This window comes from Copadichromis virginalis, linkage group LG10 (genome assembly GCF_057382275.1).
Source record: "Copadichromis virginalis isolate Kocher_CV1m ecotype Utaka linkage group LG10, C_Virginalis_male_GT1.1, whole genome shotgun sequence".
NCBI lineage: Eukaryota > Metazoa > Chordata > Actinopteri > Cichliformes > Cichlidae > Copadichromis > Copadichromis virginalis.
In genome coordinates this window covers 28,590,030-28,617,653 of record NC_140627.1, presented here as the reverse complement: position 1 = coordinate 28,617,653, position 27,624 = coordinate 28,590,030, and the positions used below count along the sequence as shown (strand labels likewise).

Sequence of the window (27,624 nt, the reverse complement as noted above, 5' to 3'; positions counted from 1 at the left end):
CACGAGGTTAGTCCTGTTCATCCCGGTTGAGAGGTGTTTCCTCGTGGACGAAGATTTTTTTCTTCCTGAATAAACATGAAATCACCACAGCTGGAGGATGTCACCACATAATTGAACGTCAAAATGTATGTTTTATTCATATTCATTTACATTCATGGATTAATTCGCTGTTTTGTTAGCTGTTTAGCTAATGGAGTGTAATAAATGACGCAAGGTTCACCAAACTCCATTTGAAAAGTTTAAGTTTAATATTTCTGTACTTGCTACTAATTATTTATACCTGCTTTAACGTAACTAAGTACGTATTACGAATCATTACGAGCTACACTACAATTCGGGATATTTATTTTCTAACTAAAGCATGTAATAGTAAACCTATCAGCGTCGACGCCTCCAGTGTACACAAAGCTCGTAACGAAATATATATATATATATATATATATATATATATATATAACCGGTTTTAATCACTTCATGCAATGTGTTTGTACATTAACCTCAGTCCTTTGGAGATTAGGTGTCATGCTCTGCTTGGGCAGTCTGATGAAGATACTGAAAGCGAAAGACACTAATTCCCAATTATTTTTCTTCCAGCTTTTAATCTTGCTCGGTGTCCATGTCTTTATGTCTTTATGTTTAGCTCTTAGAGAGATGGAGGGGCCCGTGGAGGAGAGATTGTGTGGGAAAATGAAGATTGGCTGTGGTTTGCACAGATACAACCTGAGAGATGTTTTCACGTGGTGAGCACAAATCTAGATGTGTAAATCTCGTTTTTAGCTACTGTAATGTATGTTGTATCAGTGAATGTAACAGGCGTGGAATCACCAGGGTTGTAAAAGAACTAGAGAACTTACATCCACATTTTTCAAGAGTCGAATGGTTGAACAGCATACATATTTAATGACTGTAAAAACAAAAAATCAGGTGCACAAGTGTTTATTTATTTGGGATTTTCTCTAAACCACACAGTGTCAAGAGTGCACATACAGCTGAATATACAAATATATGCATCCACCCCTACCAATATTCGGTTAGATGTCCCTAAGCAAATTGCAAGTTGGAATATCATCATGACATTCACGACAGTGTTTTTCTTTTGATGCATGATTCGTGTTCTTCACTTACCAGGAGTCTGCTGAAGACTATACTCATGGGTCAGGTCCTGTCACTGCTGATATGTGGGACAGCAGTCAGCTGTGAGTACCTGACTCATGCCAAAGTGGAGACACCCATGCTGCAGAGCTTCCTCAACTACGCCCTCCTGCTGTTCACCTACACAACACACCTCAGCACCCGCACAGGTCAGACTGTCATGCTCTCAGGATATTTGACATTCTGGCTGCTCTCAGTGAGTCACAATAAGTAAATGTTTCTCTGTAGCATCAATCATACTGATGAACCTGCAAATTTATGGTAAAGTAAGCTGATTTAGCGGGAAAAGGAATAGTGGTGAGACCACAAGAGTGAACTTTAAAGGAGATGTACAGTATTAACCTCATTTCCAGCTCCATGCTTTTATTTTTGGAGTAGCTTTGCCTGATTCACTGTTAAAAAATAATCCTTCTCTGTCACATCAGCCCCTCATGTCCTCCTCCTTTTTGCGTACAGAGGGTTGATGTGACAGAGGAGGCGTTTAGGATAGGATGAGATGGAGGCAGATGATCCACTGTGATGACCCCTAAAGGGAGCAGCCAAAAGGATTTTATAAGGTACTTGGTGCCGCCTCTTAGATCATCCTCTGTCTGAAACAAGCTGTTTAAGCTCCTCCCCCTTCAACACAACTTTCTTCTGATTGTCTGCCTATCGCAAGCAGAAGGTTTGAACCACAGATGATTGTGACTTCTGTGCCTGAAAATCTATAGTATCATATTATCTGCTCTCACTGATCTCATAAAGAGCAGAAAAAACAAGGTTAAGTCTGAGCGTCTGGCTCACAGAGATCGCCTCATTATTTAAGACTTGTGTCATCCGAGCTTCCATCCTTGTAATATAGCACAAAACAAGGTAAAAGGACAATAGGCAATAAACTAAAATTCTGTGCAGAGTTCACAGAAGCTGCAGTGTTATGTGATGATTAATTGTCCTCATGTTGCTCACTATAAGCATATTAGCGGACAGAAACAAATATTAGTACTAGAGCTCTTATTCTGAAAATCCATCTTTTATCGTAAACATAAACTGTTTACATATACACATTAATTAATTACAAATGGATACAAAATATTTAGCAATGGAGCAGAATCACGTTGACGTCATAATCGTATCACGTAACCACTATTTGAATGCAAATAAATGAACATTATCCAGGTTATAACACAGCACAGCATCAACTCCTCTAAAAGGAAGCTTAATTTAATTCCCTTTGTTTATAATATCCTTTGAACAGTGAGTAAAATAAGATCAAAGGAGCAGAAAATAGCACAAAGGAGTTAATGATTCACAGTTTGTTCAGATCACCAAATGTATGTGTAAAGCAGTGTTTAGATGTTTAAAGGGTCTTATGGACCATTTGAATTCAGTCTGATGTGTTTCTTCAGGTGACAGGAACATCCTACAGATTTTAAAAACCAACTGGTGGAAGTATTTGGGGATGGCTATAGCAGACGTTGAGGCGAACTACACAGTAGTGAAGGCGTACCAGTTTACCACGCTGACAAGTATACAGGTAACAAAAGAGTGTTGTCAGTAAAGACTCTTCTCCTGACTTTGCTTTGAACACATGTATAGTTTGGTTAACCAAAAGACTTCACTGGGCAGCAGGGGGCGAGCCTGATGCTGCTCTCCTGATGAGCTTATTGTCTTAGCTGCTAGTTTGAAGTCTTGTTGAAATAAGTGCAATGTTTATTTTGTATGTAATGATACTCTATAGACTCAAAGAGGGACATAAAACAGGTGCTACTATGTGAACGTATGGTGTTTCTCACTTTCTCAGTAAAATTCTCCCATCTTGGTGTAAAAAACACTCTGGGTTTACAGCTGAACTTGACTATTTTTTAGTCAAGTTTGGCTGACTTCACATGGTAGGAGGTTATACTAAAGAGGTCTGTTTGTGAGGAACAAGCTGGCTTGCATGAAGTGCAACATGTCTTTTGCCCTCATGTTAACGCCTGTTTGTCACTGTGTGTGTTTCAGCTGCTGGACTGCTTTGTGATCCCGGTGCTGATGTTACTTTCTTGGTTTTTCCTGAAGACTCGATATCGGGTGATCCACTTTGTAGCTGTAGCAGTGTGTTTGTTGGGGGTGGGGGCCATGGTAGGAGCTGACATTCTGGCTGGAAGAGACCAGGGATCCAGTAAGAACATTTTCCTCAGTCAAAGTTAATGTCAGACTTTTTTGTTTATCCTCTTGATGCATGAAGGCATTCAGACAGCCAGTATCCTCATCTGACTAAAAACAAACAAACAGGCAAAAATACATTTATCACTGTAAAAGATTCGTAACGCAGTCAGTGTAGGTTCATATTAAATAATTCCTCAGTGTCTGAGAGGCAGATGTTGGTATGAATTGAACTGAATTAAATTGGAATTGTGCCTGTGTCTTATACTAACTGTCTCTTTCTCTCTGTGCAGCCAGTGATGTACTGTTGGGCGATGGGTTGGTCCTGCTCAGTGCCGTCCTCTACGCCATATCCAACATGTGCCAGGAGCACACAGTGAAGAACTTGAGCAGAGTTGAATTCCTGGGCATGATGGGCCTGTTTGGGACTCTCATCAGCGGTGTACAACTGTAAGATATTGTGTTTTTCTGCACCACTGACACAGCAGGTAGTATTGTTCTGTACTGTTGTTACAGAGTAATGACTATTGTTGAGCCACTATTAATGTGCTAATATCATTAATATAATGTGAATAATGTCACTTTTTTGCCATCAGATAATATACATCACAGCTCTCTGCCAGCCCACATTGTTTAATAGATGAACCAGATGTGTCTTAAACCTGAATTCCTTTTAACAGCCAGCAGGGGGCGATAGCTGTGTTTCAAAATCCTTTGGGTCTTTCCTCAGATCTTAGACAAGCAAAGGACCTGACCTTCACAAACACTTTGATTATTTTTGGACTGGGTCGCTCATTTAAAACATTAAATCCATTTTATGAATTTAAGTCATTCCAAGAGTCAGAAATGAGAATTACCCACAGTTTGCTTATTTGCTAGCAACTTGTGTTTTAAAATTTTAATCTGGTTTCAGAACAATAAGAAGGCGAGAGCAAAAACACATAGATGAGACCATGATAGACACTATAGAAGATGTTAACAAGAATAGTTGGAAAATGGAAAATTTTGAGATTATGATTGTGATTTTAGCATCTTTTTTTCTTATACTTTCTATGAATTTCAGTGATATCTGTGTGAGAAGACCTTGCTTGTTGAGCTTTATTTAAATTTAGGTTGTGGGTATATGTATGAATATGGAGGATTTGAGGATGACCAAGGCTAGCACCAGTGTTAACGTGAATAAAACAAATTAATAAAACAAACAAAGAAACAGGAAAAATGTGGGTTTTTGGTGGTTTTAGTCAGTCGATAGGTGGTTGCTAGGTAACACAATGATGTCACAATATACTACACATACTGAAGATTTTGTGGATATATATTAAGTGTTTTGAAAGTTAAACAGAAATCAAAATCATCCTCTTCTTAATACATGAAGCTACAAACAGGTCATTTTAGGCCGCTGGTAAGTGGTTGCTAGGCAACATGATGATATGATATCTTACATATAAGGACCTTCAGGAGCCAGTTTTGGTTGCTCAACCTTTACTCATGTATAATGAGTTCAAATGCAAACAAATATTTTTTTAATCATGTAATACCTAATAGTACCTAATTGTGATGCAATACCCTTTATTAATGATGTTCCCTCATCATTTTAACTTGTTGCTTATTGTTGCAGAGTTGTGCTGGAAACACGTGCAGTAGGAGAAATCAAGTGGGACGTTCACATCTGTGAGTTCACTTTCTGTACTGTCATATTAAACTGCAACATAATCACATTTATAGAAGCGTCTCTGATTTTAATATCACTCCACTGCCTCTCACTCAAATCTGTTTATTGTGTTCTGCAGCCATGCTGTTTGTAGTCTACACCTTGTGCATGTACGCTTTATACAGCTTCATGCCTGTAGTGGTGAAGATGACGAGCGCCACAGCAGTGAACCTCTCTCTGCTCACTGCTGACCTCTTCAGCCTCTTCTGTGGCCTCTTTCTCTTCATGTACAAGGTGAGTTTGTGATGTCTGTATGTATGCATGTCAGTCCTTAATGAGAGAAATGAGCGATAGCTCTGCCTTGTCTCGCAGCAGCAGGAAATGCAAATGATTTATTTGGTTAGTTAAAATATTTATTTTGTGCTGAACCAGTTGGTTCCTACTAGAGCATGAAAAACAAGATGACAGGCACATGACCAGTGAGAAATATTTAGAAAATCAAATAGGTATATTGTTCAGTAAAATAAATGCTAGGAGTGCATTTAAATAAGGGGGTAATGATTTCCTGTATCTGACCTTGTGGCAGTAAGTCTAAGGCTGACGTTAGAGAAAATGTTCAAGCAGCATGCCCAGTAAATGATGCAGAGGATGGTCAAGATCCCTGTATCATCCATTATGCATCAGCAAACCCTGTCATCCCCATAGCTCCTTAAGGATTCGATACGTTACACAGGGTAGTAGAAGTGTGATCAGCTGATGAAGATTTTCTGTAAGATTTATTCTAAAGTTGACTTGACAAGACTTGCAAAAAAGAAGGCATTTCAACTTGCATAAAAACCAATAAACAGCAAAAATTGACTTTTTCACATGACAATAGGCTGCCAGTCAACCCGGGGAGGGTTAATGGATATGTGAAGGTTGGCTAGGATTTGACAGAAGAAGAATTTTGTGTTCTTGTTACTGTTGCTTGGTTTTTAAATGGGTTTTTTTCTTTTGGAAAGTTTTGACCTCCTAGAACTGTTTTTAGTTCAGAACAATGCAGAAACGGTCTGAAGTCAAAACCCAACCACAAAGTACACAAGGTAGATCATAGTTGTTTAACTGTAGCAGGTGGATTACAACAGGAGAGGACGTACACCTGAAATACTACACTGCCCACAACAACTCCATTTGATTAATGACAGTGGAGGTATAAGCAAAAAAGGCCTCACACATGAACAAAATCCTCTAGCGTTAATCTGTGTCCCTGTTGTGTGTCTCAGTTTTCAGCCCTGTACATCGTCTCATTTGTCGTCATCACCGTGGGTTTTATCATGTTCAACGCTGTCCCAACATACTCAGTTTTACCCGAAGAGCCTACTGAAGCATCTGATGACCCCGAGGCTCAAAGCTCCTCAGACCAGCTGCTGCTGTCTGCAGACAATGACACTCAGAGAACCGAGACACTCACAGCCAACGATACACCATGACTGAAGAATGACATCTTTTTTCCCCTACTGTAGGTCAGTGGATAAAGGCCAGTTTTACTCTTTTTACTTCAATATTGTTACAGAAGTTGAGCTTTTATGCACTAAGCCAGAGACTACCTGTGTGCGCTCAGTTCAAAATAGATGAAGAGAGATTGAGAGGTCAAAAAACCGTGTGGCTCCACTCTCTTCTTCCCAAACTTCCTGTCTGCACCAGACTATCAGAATAAAAGTATACATTTTAAGCACAAGAAATCAGACTGCATCTAGGGTCCTACAGTTGTATTGCCACATTTTCATTAATGCTGTAGCATTTTTATAGAATATTGCCTGTTGCTTCCCTTGAAGTTGTCAGAGTTTTACAAAAAGGACCTATTGTGTCTATTTTCAGTTCCATATTTTTATTCTTTAGCTTGGTGTGATCCACAGTTCAGAATCATCCTTTTTTAAAATCTTATTGTGGGCGTTAGCACAATGCTGTATAAATGAAATTGGATTGAACTGAATAGCACAGCCCTTCACTTCATCCACTGTCTAAAACAAAGTGTTTAGGCTCCTCCCCATTTAAGCCAATTTTCTTCTGATTGGCTGCCCCTCAGAAACAAAGTTCTAACAACTGGTAGGCGGAGCTTCTGTATTCAGAGTCTTTGTAGTGTACCTGGGATGACCATGTTAGGAGTACCTCCTCTGATAAACAGAGCCTTAATTTAGACTTTAGTTATTTTTAATTTGAGCATATTAACAGAATATCATCACAGACAAAAGGAAAGCATAATAAGTCCCCTGTAAGATTTATTTTTGCGGTTTTCTCCTTTATTTAATAAACAGAGAAAAGGGGTTAAAGAGGGTGGGTCAGTTGACGTCAACTTTCACTCCCGCTGCTGTTTATTGTTTGATTATTGATTTTTGTTTGTTTTCTTTTTTGTTTCATAAAATGTCACCATATTTCATGTTTTGTTTTTGTTGTTTCTTCACCTCTACAGTCTACAGTTTTACATTCCTCTGAGTTACATGGCTGCATGCAGACAAATGACTTAGCTCATTTAGTTGTCTCCTCTGGTGCTGTTACAGTTTTTATACTCATGTCATTTGGCAATCTACAAACTGCATCATGGCTTTCTTGCACCCAGAGTTTTACTTTTTTACTATTAAAATATTTTTTGAAATTTTCTTTGTTCTTGTCTTTTCTCAGTTACTTTACTTTAAAATGATTTTACAGAAATGAAAACATGTAAGTCTATCTCAGTCCTGCATTAGACAAATGATGTGTGGATATTCTATCTCTTGATTATGCACTCACTGTCCTCTTGTTTAGGTATATTTGTTCCCATCTGCGGAAGTATCCAATCAGCCAAGCACATGACAGCAACTCAACCCATTTAGGGATGTAGACAGGGTCAGGACAACCAAGTTCAAACCCAGCATCAGAGTAGGGAAGAAGGGTGATTTAAGGGATGTTAAACACCACATGGTTGCTGGTCTCTCGTGGGCTGATCTGAGTATTTCAGGAAATGCTGATTTTCTGAGATTTGTTTTCCACACAACCAGCAAAAGGTTTACAGAGTCCAAAAAACAAATATTAAGTGAGTGGAACCTTAGTGGGAGAAAATGCCCCACTGATATCAGATATCTGCTTCCAGATGATAAGAACAGTTACTCAAATAACCTCTTGTTACAACCAAGGTATACAGAAGAGCAAAGCACATCAGACCTTGAAGCAGATGGGGTACAGCAGTAGAAGACAGCACTGTGCCACTGGAGGCTGGAGTTCATATAGGCTCACAAAAATGGGAGAATAGAAGACTGGTAGGGTCAGAATTCAGTCATCAAATCTCAATTGATAAAGTACTGTACCTTTGGGATGTGGTGGAACAGGAGATTTGCATCAGGGATGTGCAGCCAAAATATTTTCAGCAATTATGTGATGCTAATCATGTTAATATGACCCAAAGTCTTAAAGGAATGTTTCTGCCTTGAATTCTGAAAGCAAAGGGGAGTTCAGTTGGGTTCTAGCAAAGTGCACCTAATAAAGTGGCTGGTGAATGTAATTTAACAAGAATGTGTGTGTGTGAAATATGATGTGGAAATATGGCACGTGCTATAATTTTGCACATGATATAGGAAAGTTGATCTGGTTATGTATTCAGTTTAACCAGAACAAGAGTCCTTAACTATGTCATGACCTTAATTAGTAAACAGTAACATGGAAGCATACTGATCAGGCATAACATTATGACCACTGACAGGTGACGTGAACAGCACTGATTATCTTGTCACCATTGCACCTATATGTGGATGTTACTTTGACATGTACCTCCTACCTAAGCATTGTTCCAGACCACGTACACCTCTTCATGGAACCTGCACTCCCTGATGGCTGTGGCCTCTTTCAGGAGGATAATGCACCCTGCTACAAAGTGAAATGGTTCAGGAATAGTTTGAAGGCAACGGCAGTATCCAGTTTGAGGTGTTGACTTGGCCTCCAAATTCCCCAGATCAAAATCCAATAAGGGATAGAAGTCCAACCCATGGAAGCCCCACCTCACAACTTACAGGACGTAAAGAAGACTTAGCAATACGAAACCCAAATGATATTGTACTGTGGTGGTTCTCAGTCCAAGACAAATACAGATGTAAAGATACAGAGCACAGCAAACAATCAAAAATATTTTGGTGTGTATGTATTCTATTTGAATAAAAACAGCAAATGTATTGAAATGTTATTGTTAATTAATTTATTTGAAAAAAGTACATAATTAAAAAAAACTTGTTTATCTATAATTTAGCTTTTTCCTGTTTTGCTCATCACTGGTTATAGCATGAGATGGTACCTGCAGCAGGAGATAGGCTGTCACACAAGGAGACAAAAGGGCTGCAGAAGGACATCAACTATCAATCAATCTGCTGCTTTGTGCAAGGAGGAAGAAGGGTAGTACTGCTGGAGCCCTACAAAATGACTTCCAGTGATATGCTCATGTGTATGTATCTGATCAGATTGTCACTCTATTAGGGTGAAATGATGGCCTGACATCATTAGTTGGACTTAGTGTTCATAGCCCACCACTGAAGAGCTTGACTGGCATAATCCAGAGAGCACCAGAACCTTCAGGTCCACCACCGATGTCCCATTCCCTTCACCGATGAGAGCAGGTTCACACTGAGCACATGTGGCAGACAGAAGAGTCTGGAAACACCGTGGTGAACATCATGCTGCATGCAGTTTCATCCAGTGTGATTGGTCTGGCAGTGGATCAGTGGGAAAGGCAAACTCATGGCAAATGCCAAGCTGAATCATCACAAGATCATGCAGCTTAGAGATGAAATGAATCCTGTGAAGCCACCATTGGCAATAACCCTGTGTTATCCTAATATGTATTTTTTTTATTGTTCATACAAGTCTTTAAAAAAAGCCTTTTTTGCTTTTATCCAAAACATAGGATAATGACCAATGATGACTCAGACCACAGAAGGTTAATGAATCTCTACACTACAAGATATTAAAGTGGTCCTATTACACGTTCCCTTTAATATCTATATTAGAACATTTATTGGTGTTCATAGTGATACGTTTCAAATAATGAAGAACCAAAATTCTGTGAACCAAAACGTAAGGCTTCAGTTTATTCTTTGTCTACTTTTGGATCTATATGGCATTAGGGAGCTATTTCTAATACGGCTATCTCAGGTCCAGAAGCCCCACCCACCTGCTATTCAAACCGTCTGTTTTTGAGGGGCAGCCAATCAGAAGAAAGCGTATTAAAGAAGAAAGGAAAGGAGCTAAACTGGTTTGTTCTAAGGGACAAACTGAGGCCCTAAGGGCAAGTATAAACCAAATAAGGATGGTTTTAAACTATAAATCATGCAAAGCTGTTTTGGTTGAGAATTGAACAATGAAAACAAGGAGATGGAAACGTGCAACTACACTTTTTAAGGTACAAAAACAAGAACGTGTCCAGTTTTATCAATACATGATACTGGTAGAAAATGTTCCTGGGACTTTATGAGTGCTGTTATTCTGCACTGCGTTGCTGTTGCTGTAGCTTTTAGACTGAGTGTCAGTCAACATGGAGGAAAGCAGGCGACTGTAGCCCAGAGAAGAGGACAAAAACGCTGCACCCTGCCGCCTCCCGCCTTCCGTTTTGCCTCCTTATTATCCCAAATCGGTAAGAAAAGGGTCTTTTTCTTTTGGTTTTACCGGTTATATTACAGGTAAACCTTTTACAGCCGCTGTTTGATTTCCTGTAGCGTCTTCAGCTACAGATTACTCAGTGTTTGCGCCTTGGTTTGCTAATCACACCGGAGACGAACGAGGAATGAAAATTGAATTTATCTGCCTTTTTCTGCTCTGAAAACCTTAAATAACCGCCCTCAATCCTCCAGAAGAGCTTCTGTGGGTGGCTGTGGTTTTTACAGCGCCAAATTTAACCCAAACAGAAGCTCTGCGGCTCGCAGGAATCAAGCGCTGTTGCGGCGGAGAGCCGCAGATTTGCATGCGCGTTAATTCCTCAGCACCGCGGACAGCTCCGGAGCTCGGGCCTGTCTGGCGGCTCCGTGTCCGCAAGCCTCAAACACTCATCATCTCCTCCGTTTCCAGGTTATCACTCAACTGCACTAGCACCGGAGACACCTGAGGGGTAACAGCGGCCGAGATGAAGCATTTCCTGAGGTAAGGCGAGTCTCCATGATTAAGATGGAAGCTGTGCTGTGGATTTGCATTTTGCATGGAAACGTGAAGGAATTCATCGTCACTCTCCTCCTTCTCTTCTCAGCTTGTTTATCCATGTTTGCCTTCTACCTGCTATAATTAATTATTAATAACAAGCACCGCGGTCCCTTTATTCCCAGTCCTCCCATTTAAGCTCTTTCCAGTCCATTATGACATTGTGTAGCAGTAAGTGGCTGTTATGGTGTGAATGGCTTTGAATGAGTCCCTTTGTAAGGAGGCCTCTTAATAATGGAGCACTCCAGAGGTGTTTCTATTAATAGTTCTCTCTTTCTGCCTTGGCTTTTTAATGTGTGTTTTTTTTAATGGGTTTTTTTCCCCCTATTTTGGGCTCAATATTGACCAAAACTGGGAGAGTATAATATTAAAAAGCAAAAGTTTAATCAATGTGGGTGAAATTAACACCTGAGCCTATAAAGTCTTCAGGAAAGTGTTTAATGAGGTCACTGAGGAAGAGCTTTCTGATAGTTTGATGCAGAAGTGGTTAGCACTGTCACTTTGTAGCAAGAGGTTTAAATGGCCTGGTTAGTTTTCTGTGTTAAGTTTGTTGTGTGTTTTGTCCTGATTCTCTGGCTTATTTCCATAGTCCAAAGACTATGTCTACCACTCTAACTGGTGGTTCTAAATTGGTCTAGATGATTGACAGCTTAGCAGCAGATCAGATTTTGTTTGTCTTGAACTGAAGTTCTTAGGCAGACAGACATTTTGTTCTTTAGTGGAAACAAGCATCCATAGGAATCTGTACATATAAGGCTTGACATGTATAAATGTATTCAGGGACGTGAAAATAAGGAGGGGAGGTTAATGTCCATGAATACGATTAGAAGCTGTGAACATTTCACAAGCTGCTGTGAAACTGTGTTGGCGTAGTAAACGTCTCGACAAAGAGAAAGACAAAACACGAGGGGGGAACAAAACACAGGTGAAATAAAACACCTTTAATGTAAAACACCAAATGACGGAGAAAAAAAGAACTTGGCAGTATTTTGGAGATAGATTCTTAAATGTTTTGCATTTAGCAAAGCCAGCAGTATTCATAACTGTGCTTTTTCCACATCTGTAGTCATCAATCTTTAAATTGGCTTTACCCACCAGTGCTTCCCCCCCCCCCCCCTTTTGCCCCAGTTCATACCAAATTTCCCATAAATCCCAACTGATTTCCCAAGTGAATGAATAAATTTGTTGGAGAAAATTTAGCTTCATTAACTTTTAATGAACAGTAGAAGCCAGTAGAGGCTGCCAATGTTTTTCACTGATGGCTGTGTTTGCTTACAGTAATTATTCTAATGTGCCACGATGACTCTACCAATAGTTTAGAGATGGAAATATGATTCATGCTTTTGGCTGATCAGAGTATTTTGAAGGAATTAACGGCAACACTTTAATCATTCTAGCAGCTGGGGACATCAGTTAGGGTTTTTTCTTGTGTGTAATTAAATCAAAGTGAAGTTTAATAAAATGATGGTGGGAGGTTGTCTCCATTGTTTTGACCGTTTTCACAGGATGAGCAGGTCTCGCAATAACCAGCAAACTGACCTTTATGTGTATGACTCAGTGGGGTAACCCTTTAAAATAGATTAGCAGGTGGCAAGTGTGTTGCTCAAGGACATTTTATTAGACAGTTCTGTGTATTAAGCCTGTAATTGTGGGTTGCTATATAACCTTAAACGCCTCCTTCACTCTCCCTTTGCTCGGTGTTTGCTTCCTTGAAGGTTAAAAAGCTGAGCGTCAGTACGAGCTGTTCAACATGCCAGTCTCATCCACAAGCTGAGAATGAAAGATTAATCCCCACGGACCTTTCTTACCTTCTATTTGTTGTTGTTGATACTGAAGATCATGTCCTACTGTGATCTTTGTGCACAAGCTGGCTTGATTTCTGTCTGGAAAAATTGTAAATGCTGAACAAAGATAGAGGATTTGCAGCTGGATAGAAAAGAAAAGTTTTCAAGTGTACTTAAAGTACTGTGAGTCCTCCCAATCGCTACACAAAATCTGCTTTCTTGCTACCATTAGCTTACCTACTAATGCTTTCAATCCATTTATACATTGGAAATTAAAAAAAAAGTAGTAGACTCAAAAAAATAACTCTTTGAATGAACATAAAAAAATCATTGAAAGAATTTCCACGTAAATAAATTGCTTTATTTTAGCATTATGCAATTCTGTTATTCCAACTTAATGTACTTGAGTTAGAGTAACGTGATTAATTAATGATGAATCAACTGTTTTACTAAGGTTGAGTCCAACTTAATTTAATTAAGTTGATCCTACCCATGCAAATTACGTTAGTGCGACAAAAATGCTTAATCGTAATAGAAAGCTATTTATTAATGTGGAAATCCTTTCCATGATTATTTTAAGTTCATTTAAAGAGTTATTTTTTGGAGTGTTCAACAAAGTCTAGAGTCTGGTTAACATAAGATGTTAATGGATTTATAATAATAACTCCATCCATCCTCTTATCTTTACCAGGGTTGCAGTGAGGCTGGGGCCTATCCCAGATGTGATAGGGTGCGAGGCAACAGTGCTAACCACTGTGCCACCGACCTGTCAATCTAGACTTCAAAAAAATAGGGAAGCTATGATTACAAGGCTTGATATAGAATTTTCTGTATGTTTTTGTCCTTTACAGGTTAAACCGCAATAAATAGCTAAGGCATATAGTGTGTGTATGGTTGTCTATCTCTTCTAACTGCAGTGATTTTCCTGTGGTTTGAACTCTTGTGTGATCTTGTGAATTCTGTGAGTCCAGGCAACTAACCACTCTTACTAGATTGTATTATGTCATCTCAACAAGAATAAATGAAGTTGCCGGATTTCATGCAGATCCTACATGATTTAATTACGTTCACCACAGAAACATGAAATTATTTTGTTCACATTACAAGTTTGAATTTTGCAAATGTAACAACCACCCAATTTCATTTTTTTGAGTGTAGCAGTGGAAAATACAATTTTCAATCTTTAGTGAGACAACCGATGGCGAAAACATTGAGAAGAAAAAAAGGATTGTGTTCAGGGTGATGTTCAGCATTCTCTGCAGACCGAGGCGGACGAAGGCTGGAAATCATTTATTCTCTTAATGGGTCACTATGCATTTCCCAGGACATTTCCATTTTCATTCTCAGCATCCCCTGCAAAAATAGCACGCTTTGATCTGCTGCAAGTCTCCCCTAGTAGACAAGATGTGAAGCACACTCTTCTGACACTTTGTGTCTTCCTCTCTGCTTCTGCATTTTCACTTCAGTGTCTTTGTCTCAAACTTAATGTGAAACAAAATTGGTCAAAAATAAATTTGTGTAGGCATATTTGTGTAATATGCTGAACTGTAAAAAAGCAAACAGAAAAAAAAATCATACCTACAGTTATTTATTATTTCATTACTCACCTGATGTCGGTAACAACAAATCCAATCCACACAGGCAAAGAAATCAAACCACAGATGCCCATAAATTATGTGTAATACTGAGAAATGAAGGTGAGAAGTTCATGGCAATAGCACCTTTAGAAATATATTACTTAGAAAATTGGTTATGTATTCAATACTTATTTTACCCACTGTATATAATATCTGTGTAAATTTTTAGGAGTATAATCCCCTTGTTTTCTCCCCTGCAGAGTCGTGACCCAGTTCTTTGTGTTCCTCTACTGCAAGTGTCTTTGGCGGGGCCTAAAGTTTGTTGCCAGGAAGTTTACAGGACGCTGCGAGCTGCAGCGAATCTGCTACAACAACAAACATGGAGCCCGCAGGACCCTCAAGATAGGTATGACTTTCATCTTATTTGTAAAAATGTTTCGCACACATGCATCAATGTTCATATTTGTATATGATTTGGTCATATTTATCATTCATTGATTCTAGTTGCATTTTGAAATAGACGTAGACTCCAGTTGTGACGCCAGTGTGGAAATGACTTAAGTCTGCATTTTGTGTAATGGCCAGTGGGGGGCCAATTAGATTTCATGTATAGGAGTCTATCTGAATAATGTTTTTCACTTGATTTATGACCCCAGTAAACACCGTTCTGCCTGTGTTTGTGGTATAAATTTCTAGTTTTGAGTCTTCATTGATACAGGATTGTGTTCATTTTGTAAATTTTGGTCACATTTTGAGCAAAACAGATAATAAATAAGAGTTTTCTTTGGGGCATGGCTACCTTCAATTCAGTTTTATATAGTGCCAAATCAGCATGCACTTTATATTGTAAAATAAAGAGCCTAAATAATACCTTGTGGTTGTCAAGTTGCTACAATATGAGGATAGATCTAATTCTGGGTTTTATAGTGATGAGGAGGACTCAGGGAACAGAACACATGTAGAAACCAAAAGAAAAAAACGCTTTAAGTAAAACAGGAAATAACCAATACATAAGATAAGATAAGATAGAACTTTATTAATCCCTCAGGTGGGTTCCTCTGGGAAATTCGACTTCCAAAAAAAGCACAGCAACGACCGAAGTTACAGTTACAGAATTGTTATATATATATATATATACACACACACACACACACACACACACACACACACACACACACACACACACACACAGACACATATATAAATACAGAGACAAATATAAATAAAATATACAAAGGGGATAAATAGAATAAATAGGAATAAAAAATAAAAATACAAGTGAATTGCACATTTCAAGTATTGAGTCTATTGCACTGTTGACTATTTACAAAAAGTATTGCACAAGGTATTGTACAGTGAGGTGAAGAGGCACTACAGCTTAGTTGTTCCCCCCTCCTTTGTCCTCCTGTCTCCCCTCCCTCTCCCCTCCAGAGAGGAGTTAAACAGTCTGATGGCGTGTGGGACAAAGGAGTTTTTAAGTCTGTTAGTTCTTGTCTTGGGGAGAAGCAACCTGTCACTGAACAGACTCTTCTGATTGTTTATGGCCGTGTGCAGAGGATGCCCAGCATTGTTCATAATGTCCAGCAGTTTCTTTAATGTCCTTTTCTCTGCCACTGTCACCAGAGTGTCCAGCTTCATGCCGACCACAGAGCTAGCCCTCCTGATCAGTTTCTCCAGCCTGGATGAGTCCTTCTTTGCTGTGCTGCTCCCCCAGCACACCACAGCATAGAAAAGTACTCCAGCAACCACCGACTGGTAAAACATCCTCAGGAGCTTCCTGCAGATGTTAAAAGACCTCAGCCTCCTGAGGAAGTACAGTCGGCTTTGGGCTTTTTTATACAGGTGCTCTGTGTTGCATGACCAGTCCAGTTTATTGTCCACCCACAGCCCGAGGTACTTGTACTTGTTGACCACCTCCACCTCCTCCCCCTCTATCTGAACCGGCAGTGGACCTTCTCTGGACCTCCCGAAGTCCACAACCAGTTCCTTAGTCTTTGAGGTGTTGAGTTGCAGGTGGTTTGTGTGACTCCATGCGACAAAGTTCCTCACCAGACTTCTGTACTCCTCTTCCTGATCATCCCAGATACACCCCATGATGGCCGTGTCGTCTGCAAACTTCTGAATGTGGCATAATTCAGAGTTGTAGCAGAAGTCAGAGGTGTACAGGGTGAAGAGAAGAGGGGACAGCACAGTTCCCTGTGGTGCTCCTGTGCTGCTGACCACAGTGTCAGACGTGATGTCCTTCAGCCTGACGTACTGTGGTCTGTTGGTGAGGTAGTCGGAGATCCAGGCCACCAGGCAGGGGTCCACCTCCATCCTGTTCAGTTTTTCCTGAAGCATACAGGGCCGGATGGTATTAAAGGCACTGGAAAAGTCAAGAAACAGTATCCTGACCGTGCCTTTTCCCCCATCCAGGTGTGAGTGGGCTCTGTGTAGGAGGTACAGGATGGCATCCTCCACTCCGACACCCGCCTTGTATGCAAACTGTAGTGGGTCCTGGGCATGTTGTACCTGTGGTCGGAGGAGGTTGAGGAAGAGCCGCTCTAGAGTCTTCATAAGATGTGACGTCAGTGCCACCGGTCGGAAGTCATTCAGCTCATTGGGCCGGTTCTTTTTGGGGACCGGGACGATGCAGGATGTCTTCCAGAGGGCGGGCACTCTCCCCAGTCGCAGACTGAGGTTGAAGACTCGTTGTAGCGGCTCCCCAAGTTCAGCAGCACACGCCTTAAGCATCCTAGGACACACCTTGTCTGGGCCTGCTGCCTTTCTGGGGCGAAGCTTCCTCAGTTGCCTCCTGACCTGATCCACTGTGACACTGGGAGATGTTTGGGAGGAGGGGAGGGGGGGAGATGTCTTGCTGCTGAGAGAGGGATTGGAGGAGGGGGGTGTCATGGTGTCAGGAAGGGGGGGAAGCGAGGGAGGCAGGAGAGTGGGGAGAGGACTCTGTAGTGAAGGTGAGGGTGAGGGTGGGGGGGTTGTGGGCTGGTCAAACCTGTTGAAGAAGTTGTTGAGTTCGTTTGCCTTCTCCACAGTCCCCCCCACTGTGCTTTTCTTGGTGTTGTGGCCTGTGATGGTTTTCACACCATTCCAGACCTCCCTCATATTGTTCCTCTCCAACTTCTGCTCCACCTTCCTCCTGTAGGTGTCCTTTGCTTCCCTCAGGCAGCGTTTCACCTTCCGCTGTGCTGCTTTCATCTCCTCCTTCACTTTGCTCCTGAAAGCCTACACGAAAACATACACGAATACTAACACCAGGATGTGCAAGAGGAGGAAACACAAAAGATTCAAAGCTTAAACACAGTAATTGAACAGAGCGAGGCACAGACGAGAACACAGAGAAGAATCAGAATATAATCAAACCAACACAAGAATTCATTCATCCAATTTTCTTCTGCCTCTTACTTATTCAGTATTATGTTAGCTCAGAGATTCATGATTTACATTCAGTGTACCATATCAGCAGTCTGAGGCATTGGACAGAGCATTGTTCACTGTTACTGTACACATTTGTCTTACTCTTTGCAACATTTCCTTGCAGAGTCATCTCTGAGGTACTCCAAGAATGAGGTATGGGGCTCTTTCAATCTGTCGTTATGCACGTGCAACATAATCCGGGTTTATTGCTCAGTCTTCTTGCCTCAGTCCTTAACATGTGTTCCCACTCTGTCCTTGCCTCTCTCTTTATATTCCTGCCATCTTCTCTGCTCTTATCCACTCCAGCTGCTGCAGTCTGCCCTCAGCGTCCATCCTGATAAAGTGGAGAAAACCATCGATGACATCATGGCCTTGAAGAAAATTAACCCTGACACCAACCCACAGTGAGACTCTGCGCTGCATATCACATTTCTGTTCTTGTGTTGTGGTTAATTAGAGGTTAACAAAGGAAGCTAATCCCTAGAGTAGCTGTGAAGGACAGCGGAGAGTTTATACAATGCACCCCTCAGAGACAAACGGACTACCTGTCCCTTTGTCTCTCCAGGCTCGGCATCTCTCTGCAGGCCAGCCTGCTGCAGATTGTGGGCTACAGGAGCCTGGTGGCAGAGGTGGAGAAGCTACGCAGGGAGCCTTATGACTGCGAAAATCCTGAGCATGAGGAAATGCTGATGAAGGTATGCAGTCTCTCTCTGGTTGGTTAAAGAGAACAAAATATTGTATCTGTCTTCATGTAGTGTCAGATAAACTTCATGACTGGGGTCACTTATTTGAATCATTACTCTTTACATTTGCTTGAGTTAAATCGGTTATCCCGTAGTTCATTTCATTAAATGGATGTTCTCCCACTACTAAATTAAATAAATTTTTTACTATAGAAAAAGTTCCCCCTGTACCACTATGTTACAGTCTCGTACTTACACTTGTCAGGCATGATATTACACTGTAATGAATACTATGCTTTGTTATAGAATAATAATTTTACTCTACTGAGCTGTGGTTGTGTGCTTGTGTGTGTGTTGTAGCTATGGAAAGAGCTGCGCCCTGACACACCTCTCACGGGTCGCATATCCAAACAGTGGTGTGAGATTGGTTTCCAGGGCAGCGATCCAAAGACTGATTTCAGGGGCATGGGACTGCTGGGCCTGCACAACCTGCTGTAAGCTGTCGGCCTGGAACACAGATTAAAAACCAGCCAAGCAGTGCAACACTTACATATGGAGATATACATGTTCAGCATGTCATTTAAAGACTTTAAATCAAAGCCAAAACTATAAATAAATAATTATAATTCATAGGCTACATATGCATATCCATGAACGGGAAGTTCAGACATGCCTTTTCCCTTATGTTGTCTTTCTACAGGTATTTTGCTGAACACGACAAGGCTACTGCCCTGCAGATGCTCCATGATTCCCTCCAACCAAAGCACAAGTATGTTCATTTTGCCTTTCACGGGCATATGAAAGGAATACACCAAGTGGATTGGTAGAACATCTCTGCCAATAATTACAGATGTAGACTGTATATGAATTTATGGAGTTTATAGTTCATAGAAAAAGAAAAGTACAGAAAAATGTAACCTTGCAATAACAGAGGAAAGTGCACATTGAGCTATAATAGCACAAAGTTCAAGTATTAGTCAATGAAAAGTGTGTAAATTATACAGCAGAATCACAATATAACACATTATATTAGATGTAACCACAGTGCTGGAAATAATATCCTTCAGATTCAAACAAAGCATGGATGTGAGGTTGGTTTTGTATAAAATATAATCAAAGAAATATCACATCTGTTCGCTAAAAGGTCATATGTATGCCAAACAAACTCTATTGAAACCAAAAGTGATCAACGGTGGACCTAATGGTAAAACCAGGACAGCTTTCTGTCATTGACTAACAACTTAAGATTGATTTGATTGAACCCTTAGCCAATGTACATAGCTTGGGCAATTGTACTTTCTGTCTCTAACACTGACCACAATTTGAAAAATGAACTTTAAGTTTTACTAAATGTGACGGGACTCTGGCAACTGACTTCATAAAGACACCAGAAAAGTGTTAATTGAGGTCACACAGTTAGGGAACTGAGGACGTTTTTTCCCATACGTTTCAGTACAAATGGAAGTCTTTTTGCAGCCAGAGGAGTCGCCCCCTGCTGGCCATTCAGAAGAGTGAAGGCAATTCAGCACTGGCTTCATTTTCAAAAACAGATATAACATAAAAATAAATCAAAGCGTCTACTTACAACTACTTGGTGTATTCCTTCTACATTAATCTGTACTTAATCATGCATAACTCTGCATCCATCATACTCTGCTTGATTATATTCATTTTTACAGCTTGATGCCATTCACTGCCTCATCTTTTATTGACTACTGCTGCTTGTATTGTTTCTCATCGGCATCCCAGTGAGCGGTCTCATTTCCAAAATGAAGATTCTTCTTCTTTTTCTTTTATTTCTCCTCCACCTCCATTTCTGCCCATGCCTCCTTCTCTGTCTGTCTCATGCACTGTAGGAGCACACACAGAAAGCCAAGGTACTCTACTTCACTTTCATTCACTTGCCGTTTGCTGCGTTCATTGCTTACTCATTTAGGTTGATTTTTCATGCACCTAAAGCTGCACTAAGCATGATAATTTATACAAACTGAAGCATCATCTTGTCAGCCTAAAGGCAGAAAAAAAGAGAGCCATAAATCAGCATTAACAGACAGTTTCTAAATTGTTCTCAGAAGATTTAGCTTTTATGCGCATTATGGTGCACTGTGGTTGCTGCTTCACATGTAAACTATCCGTGACTCAAGTGTGTGTCCTTCACAGCGAGGTAAACAAGCCTGAATGGGAACAGAAGAACCTTGACAAAGCGATTGGGTAAGTCTCACATGCACATGCAATATATGCAGACATGCACGTGTGTGTGGAGCAGGGAAATCTGGGCTGCTGCTGCTGGAGCTGTGTGAGGTTTGGCCTCAAAACAGAGCAGCTTCAGCATGTGACGCTCACAACAAGCCAGCATAAGCCAGCACAAGTGTGTGGATCTGTAAGCAGGAGACACTGTGTTTATGTGCTAATGGGCAGGAAGTATTTTACTACTGTGTGGCCTGCTGTACTGCTACGCTGGCTTCTGTTGTCAGTCTGCATTAGCGCCGAATAGAGCCGAGGATTGTTGTGAAAAAACAAGTGCGACATCGCAGCAGTGTCTTTAATAAATAGACAGTTTGTGATTTGCACTGAGTGTGGACTTTCTCATGAAGTGAAATGGTTAAAGATGTTGAGCACACCATTATGGCCGAGTGATGTTGGGACAGTAATCCTGTTAATCTATATTTTATGCCTTTAGAATTTTAAGTCCTTGTGTTTAATGTCTATGGTTATTTGCTTACAGAGGCTCTCTTTCCATCTGTTTGAGTGTAATCTCCGTTCTCTACAAAACATAAAATCTTTTGTGAAATGGAAAACCTGCAGTCTGTTTCTCCTCTCCTGTCACAGCAGTCTAACAAAAAACAGGGTCCCACCTACTGACTTAGTAAATATTTTGTCCCCCAGGTATTCCTTTGCCATTGTGGGCATCAACATCACAGATCTGGCCTACTCTCTGTTGGTGAGTGGAGCTCTGAAGACCCATCTGTACAATGTGGCTCCAGAGATGCCCAGCCTGCTGCACTTCCAGCAGACCTTCTGTGAGTACATTGGATTGGGATGAACAGTATTTTATCTTTATTTTTCCCGTATATTGATTTATGTATTTTTCATTTTGCTTAGAATTTTGAACGTTTTTGCATCAGAATTAAAAAAAGTTTTCTTTTAAAGTTTAAGGTTGGGGAGATGTTGGTATACAGAACTTGCATAAAATTGTATTTTAACCAAGTGGCATCTTCCAAAGCAGGTCCTTCTCCAAATACCCCAAGCCGAACATATCAATAATACAAGTTTAAAGCCTGGGACAAAAAACTGTTTTATTCTGTTTGGGTAGTTTCAACCTTTATTCCAACTGTATATCTGGGAACTCTTTTTATAACTAATGTTTCTGCAGACTGTTAAGGCTTATAGTTTTAACCAACGAGCATAATCCTTCTGAAACTTAAAATATCCAAAATGTACAAAATGTATTTTGGATTACTATTATTTTATTATTATTTGAATTAATCAGTTTGGCCAAAAATGGGTTAATGGACTTCTATAGCAGCAGAAGTCTATGGGGTCCACCACAGGTAGCGCCCCTGGTGGCTGTTTCTGCATTGCATCCACTTTTCTGAGCCAGAACTACGTTCATCTTTTAAACTGTGAGAGCCTTAATTGTATACAGTCATAGAAAAAAATTTCTAATGTCCCAAAGTGGCAAAAAATTAAACCACATAAACCACATACATTGTTAAAAATATGTCATTAACTTTCAGCTGTTTGTTTAACTGTGTGTGCAGATTTGTAATTGGAAGCTTTTTCTCTTTTTTCCACCTGCTATGGTAAAAAAAGAGGTGTGAGAAAGAAACAAATCAGTTAAACTGTGTGGTGGAAAATAAAAAAGATGCTAAAATGCAGTACGAGGATAATTACTTGTGGATTAGCTGCACATATGTGTCTATTTACTTTCTTTCTTGGCAGGTTACCTGATGCAGGAGTTCCACCGCTTCTGGATTGAGGAGGATCCCAGCGACATCATGGAGTTTAACCGAGTCCGCTCCAAGTTTCACCGAAGGATCCTGCGACAGCTGAAGAACCCAGACATGGCTCTGTGCCCCCACTTCTCTGCCTCCGATCTCCACCTTGTCAACCTCTAAACACCCTCACTGAGCCCTTCATACCCCTACAGAGGTCTCCCGTCTTCATGAACCCCCACAGAGGTCTCCCTTAGATGTCTGGTAGGCCATCAATACATCAGAACCAGCCTCACACTCGCAGAGATGGTTCCTCCATCTGCTGGACATATCTGGGAAGGCTCTGTTCCATGTCCGCTCAGCCCAACACGTCCCAGCTAACGTCATGTCGCATCACTGCCAACAGCTTAACTCAACCACACACACACTCACACGCACACACACACACACACACACACACAAACAGAATCTAACCTTAGACAGGATCTTAATAATTTAAAATGGGGACTTTTCCCTCAGACTTCCCACATTGTAAACAGATGTTTGACCCCAAAAAAAAAATTAAAAAAAGAAGTGCACACACATACACACTGCCTATCTGCCCTCACTGCAGCGTTAGACCACCAGCATCAGAGATGACCATAGCGATTGTAGCTGTGCATGAGGAGGCTGGCACCACTCCATCACTACACTCATTGTTGTTGCTTTAAGGACTCATAACGATTGTATCACAGCCGTTACACCTCAGTTATGAACCCTTTTTGTTTAATTTAATAACAAACCAAATTTACTTTATCAGCCAAAAACAGCTATTAGATAGATTGCGATGTATTGATCAGCAGTTTGGAATATTTTGACGGTTAGCGCACTGACTATCAGAGACGAAGACGTATAGATATATGAAAAGGTGTGATTTATGGGGCAGGGGGGTGTTTTTGATCCTTTTTGGGAGGGGATGAATTCCAACTAAGTTCAGGAGCTGCTGAATTTCCAGAAAAACCCCTCTGAATCTCAATTTAAATTTCAATTTGCATCTCAGTCTCATGTTTTCATCTTGTGGACACAGCAGGATGCAATCAAACATAATATAAAAGTGTATCCCAGTTTTATATGTCATTTGGCCACACTTAAATATTTTATATCCAGTTAAATTGGAGCGGGACTCCCACAAGATCTTCTGTCACAGTGGTGCTGTGTCTATTTCTGACTGTTTTGAAGTTGCATTCAGAAAATTACCTAGCAGAGTAGATAAATTCTGCCCCAATTGGGACTAAACATAATTCAGCAGAGATGAGATGTAGACCAGAGGAGAAAAATTCCCCTCATCAAATCAAAGTTTGAGAGAACTTTTGCTGGTGCTGTTTCAGTCAAACCATGAAGGGCCACTTCACCTCGAAACTCTGTTTTACGAACTGCCACAGATGGTGTCTAAATGACATCAACACCTAAGATTTCTCCTTGCCAAAATATTGAATGTGGAGCAGCAGCTTTGCTTAAATTTCATTTTTGCAAACCTGCTAAATTATGTTTATAAATATTTTATGAACCTTACTCGATGTGTGGCATTTGGCAGCCCTGCTCCCAGCTTGGATAGTAGAAATCTAAATATGTATGTTGTGAACATTTTCTACAGGTTTGCAAAAGCTTTTTGCCTTTGATTTGACTCCATGCAGAGATTCTGTTATGAATGTTTCTCACATCCACGATTGTTTGATTCTTTTTGTATTCATTGAATGTGACACTGTGTCCACTGTTGTATCAGCCAAAGCAATAATTTACACTCATTTCACTGCACATTTCTTTAAAATGTGTTTATTTGCACCATGCGTGCCTGAGTGTTTTGTTTAACTTTCTGACTCAGAGCTGGAATACTAATCAGTTTACACAAGCCACATGCAGAGCTGAATACAGGTGAAATGTCACCACATTAACTTTGAAACATTAGTATAATTACCGTAGACGAAGGTTTCCTCGACTGTGGCAGCAATTGCGCTGCGTTTAACAATGCTGGAATTTGGCAAGACATTTAAATGCAGAGTTGCTCCATAGGGAGTTTATTAAGTGACTGCTGCTAAAACAGAGGAGAGCTGACAGTGAAAGTTTAAAATGCAACACGATGGAGGTGTTGACCTGCCAGTCAATACACCACCTGCAGAGCTCTCACTGTCACACTGACCAAAATGTTTTTCTTTCCTTTGTGCTACCATCAGCAGTCTGACTGATGGAGGCATCAGCCTCCTAGTGAGAGCAATAGGACGCTGATGGTGCAGATTTTTCATATTTTTTGTTTAAAGTTAACTCCTATTTTTTATTAAAAGAACATGTTTAAGATGTGCAAGAATGACCTGAACAAGAAAACTATGAGAAATACACTCACTGGCTAGTTCATTATGTACACAGTTCAACTCCTTGCTGATGCAAATGTTAAATCAAACACATGGAAGCAGCTCGGTGTAATTAGGAATACAGACATGGTCAAGATGACCTGCTCAAAATTACTAATTGAATTGGAAAAAGAAGACTGAGAATTATATTTGACGACTGTGAATTTCTGCTCCAACATTCAGATGGTAGGGCCAGCTGAGCATTGCTTCCATTAGGTTAACGTGTCATGTTGCAAAGCTCAAATCATCTCAAACTGGTTTCTTGAGCATCAAAACGAGTTCACTCTACATAAATGTTGACTCCAGAGTCACCAGAGCTCAATCCAGTAGAGCCCCTTTGGGATGTGGTGGTACTAGCCAGGTGTTACTGGTATGAGGTGGCCAGTGAGTGGATCACAAATTAGCATTCAGGAAAAATGCAGTTAAATATTTGGATTACATTCTCAATGAGAACCCTAATTAACATTTTTAATTGACTGCTATTTTATTACTGATGTGAGAACAGATTGTAACATAACTTAGAAAATAATTCCTGTGTAAAACACTGAATGGGATTTGTCCTTGAAAATCCAAAGCATGACCTTTATGCTAGCTCCAGAGTGCCTTCCCTTGCCACCTCTCGTTCACTCCCAAATACAAGAACTAATCAATGCTAACTTAAATAGAGTCTACTAATCCTGTACACCAACAAAGGCTCCAACACACAGTACAAAAATCCAAAACTCATGTGGATTCAGACAGTACTTAGGTACAACTTTAGCGATTAAGCTAATAACGGTTAGCCAGCTAGCAGTTACATTAGGTAGCTGGCAGCGATCTAGGCAACCGTGGTTATGCTATTATTCTGAAGGAGTACTTCAATTATCCTAATCTATCCTAAATAATTGTCACTGGGACATAAAAACCTACATGGCTAAAATCACCAGTCAAATCTAAACTAAACCAAAACAAGGGTTTTAAAAGCTGTTTCCCCTGAAAGTTACACTTCTCCATTACTGCTGTTGTAGATTTTTTCTGATAGAGTTCAATAAAATGTTCTTTTTTTCTTACAATGTTTCTGGGTTTAGTAGATAAAATAACATAAGTGTCGTTCTTCTGGCTAATGTTATGTAACAATGATATTTAGCAGTTACTGGCTTTTTTCTGTTTGATGTTAACATTAAGCCTGAAGACACCCAGGTTAATCTAGTAAAGTCCTGCTAGCCAAAAGAAGACATGGCCGATGTTAGGGCAAACCTAGGGTCAGCATCAGCAGGGAATTTAATTGATAGAGGGATCTTTATTTTAAATTTGATGACCCGGAACTCTTGTTCTTCAATTCTTGCTCTATAATTCTTCATTACGATTTCTTTTTTATTAAACTGTTTTCTAATTCACAAATAGGGAAAAATACACGGTCTAAACAACATGAACAAAACTTTGTACAGGAAATATTTTCCCCTCTTGATATTCAGCATGTGGACCCACTAGAACCACTGCAGCTGTCTTATTTGTCACACAGCTGTTACCTGAGGTCCTTTTGTAGAGACAGACTTGGGTAATATCCAGTTCATTGTCTCTGGAGCAGCATTTTGATTTTTTTTAATCTCAGCTCTGAGCCACACTCACTTTTTCACCAAATGGTTAAAGCCCACGTCTTTTCTTGGACACACAACCACTGTATTTAACATGCTTTGACAAATGTACTCATCACATTACTGAAAGAAATACAACACAAGCATTAATTTTACATCCATGCTTGCACTGTTGATTGTGTTGAACAGTACTGAATACCTTTGTTCCTTTTGAAGTGAATGTCAAAGCTTTTTGTCAGTATTACGCAGCTGATTTATTTAGTGAATGTCAGCGCCGATTTTATCTCCTGCTTGCATTTGCTTTGCTTTACTGTGGTCAGCTTTGCACTACTGTAAAAATATAAATGCAGTTTTCTTTATGTTAATAAATCAGTAATTTGTGGTGTGAGGGCCGACGTGTCCAACGATACTGTAGATGAAGTTAGGTACATGCTGCTGTATATTCTGCTTTGAAACTGCCTAAGAGACCTCGATCTGCATGATACGGTCGCTGCTTCGACATTGTGTATTCCTCAGTAAAGTACTTCTGAATATTGTAGTGTGCTTCATTTGTTTGTGCTGTACTTTTTGAGATCACAATAAAGATCAAAGGAGAGTTAAACGTGTAGTTGACTTTTTTTTGATTGGATACAGTAAAAACAAAGAGCTTTTAATAAAGTGGAGAAATGCCACTCCCTATGGACTTACTGTTTCATAGAGAGCACTCACGAGATTAGCCAGAATAAATGCAACCCTGTGGAGCTTTTGTTTTGAAGGTGGTGTAAATAATTATTCTAGCTGTTTAGCTGAATATGGACATGAGGCAGGACAAATAACGGGCATGTAGCCCAGGTCTAACACAAACACCCATATCTGCGGCCAGTGTAGAATGTGAAGATGAATGACCCGCCTGCACATCCACGAGCTCATAACCCGACTTCTGCTTTCTAAGCTGGGAACAAAACATCGCTCCAACTTGGATTCTTTTCTAATGTGCAATGGAGTCAAAATTATGACAAATATGTGCTGAATTTCTGCTGCTCATGCATTTAATTTCAATGAACAGCAGAGGGCAGTGAGGCAACATAAGAGAAGGCAGAATGAGCTGCTTTGAAATGAGAACAAGGGGAAAAAAATGCAGAAGGTGTAGACTAGAACAGATGATACTGCAGGGTCACTAT

General features: G+C 40.2%; 3 protein-coding genes across 3 annotated transcripts; 2 read left to right on the top strand and 1 right to left on the bottom strand.

Annotated features, from left to right (window-relative positions):
- On the top strand, positions 1-7,563 carry slc35f2 (solute carrier family 35 member F2). Its single transcript, XM_085470956.1, has 9 exons — positions 1-125; positions 641-740; positions 1,129-1,301; positions 2,538-2,665; positions 3,133-3,292; positions 3,570-3,726; positions 4,895-4,947; positions 5,067-5,221; positions 6,190-7,563. The coding sequence occupies exons 2-9, from the start codon at positions 652-654 to the stop codon at positions 6,394-6,396; spliced, it is 1,122 nt and encodes a 373-aa protein (XP_085327082.1). The 5' UTR covers positions 1-125; positions 641-651; the 3' UTR covers positions 6,397-7,563.
- Positions 7,564-10,426: 2,863 nt separating this feature from the next.
- On the top strand, positions 10,427-27,059 carry elmod1 (ELMO/CED-12 domain containing 1). The gene is made up of 11 exons (XM_085470955.1): positions 10,427-10,556; positions 10,988-11,059; positions 14,735-14,880; positions 18,013-18,041; positions 18,195-18,292; positions 18,454-18,583; positions 18,932-19,065; positions 19,272-19,340; positions 20,732-20,782; positions 21,458-21,591; positions 22,514-27,059. Exons 2-11 carry the CDS (start codon positions 11,043-11,045, stop codon positions 22,687-22,689), a joined length of 984 nt encoding a protein of 327 aa, XP_085327081.1. The 5' UTR covers positions 10,427-10,556; positions 10,988-11,042; the 3' UTR covers positions 22,690-27,059.
- LOC146700731 (uncharacterized) lies at positions 15,396-18,199 on the bottom strand. Its single transcript, XM_085471454.1, has 3 exons — positions 17,991-18,199; positions 16,869-17,696; positions 15,396-15,413 (listed from the first exon to the last, which is right to left on the bottom strand). The coding sequence occupies exons 1-3, from the start codon at positions 18,000-18,002 to the stop codon at positions 15,396-15,398; spliced, it is 858 nt and encodes a 285-aa protein (XP_085327580.1). The 5' UTR covers positions 18,003-18,199.
- Positions 27,060-27,624: the final 565 nt, after the last annotated feature.

Excerpts from the sequence above, each read along its gene's own strand:
- slc35f2 (XM_085470956.1), top strand. The coding sequence starts at position 652 with ATGGAGGGGCCCGTGGAGGAGAGATTGTGTGGGAAAATGAAGATTGGC. Across the intron at positions 1,302-2,537 it reads ACACCTCAGCACCCGCACAG|GTGACAGGAACATCCTACAG; the intron begins GTCAGACTGTCA and ends GTGTTTCTTCAG. Across the intron at positions 3,293-3,569 it reads TGGAAGAGACCAGGGATCCA|CCAGTGATGTACTGTTGGGC; the intron begins GTAAGAACATTT and ends CTCTCTGTGCAG.
- elmod1 (XM_085470955.1), top strand. Across the intron at positions 14,881-18,012 it reads CCGCAGGACCCTCAAGATAG|AGTCATCTCTGAGGTACTCC; the intron begins GTATGACTTTCA and ends ATTTCCTTGCAG. Across the intron at positions 18,293-18,453 it reads AACCCTGACACCAACCCACA|GCTCGGCATCTCTCTGCAGG; the intron begins GTGAGACTCTGC and ends TTGTCTCTCCAG.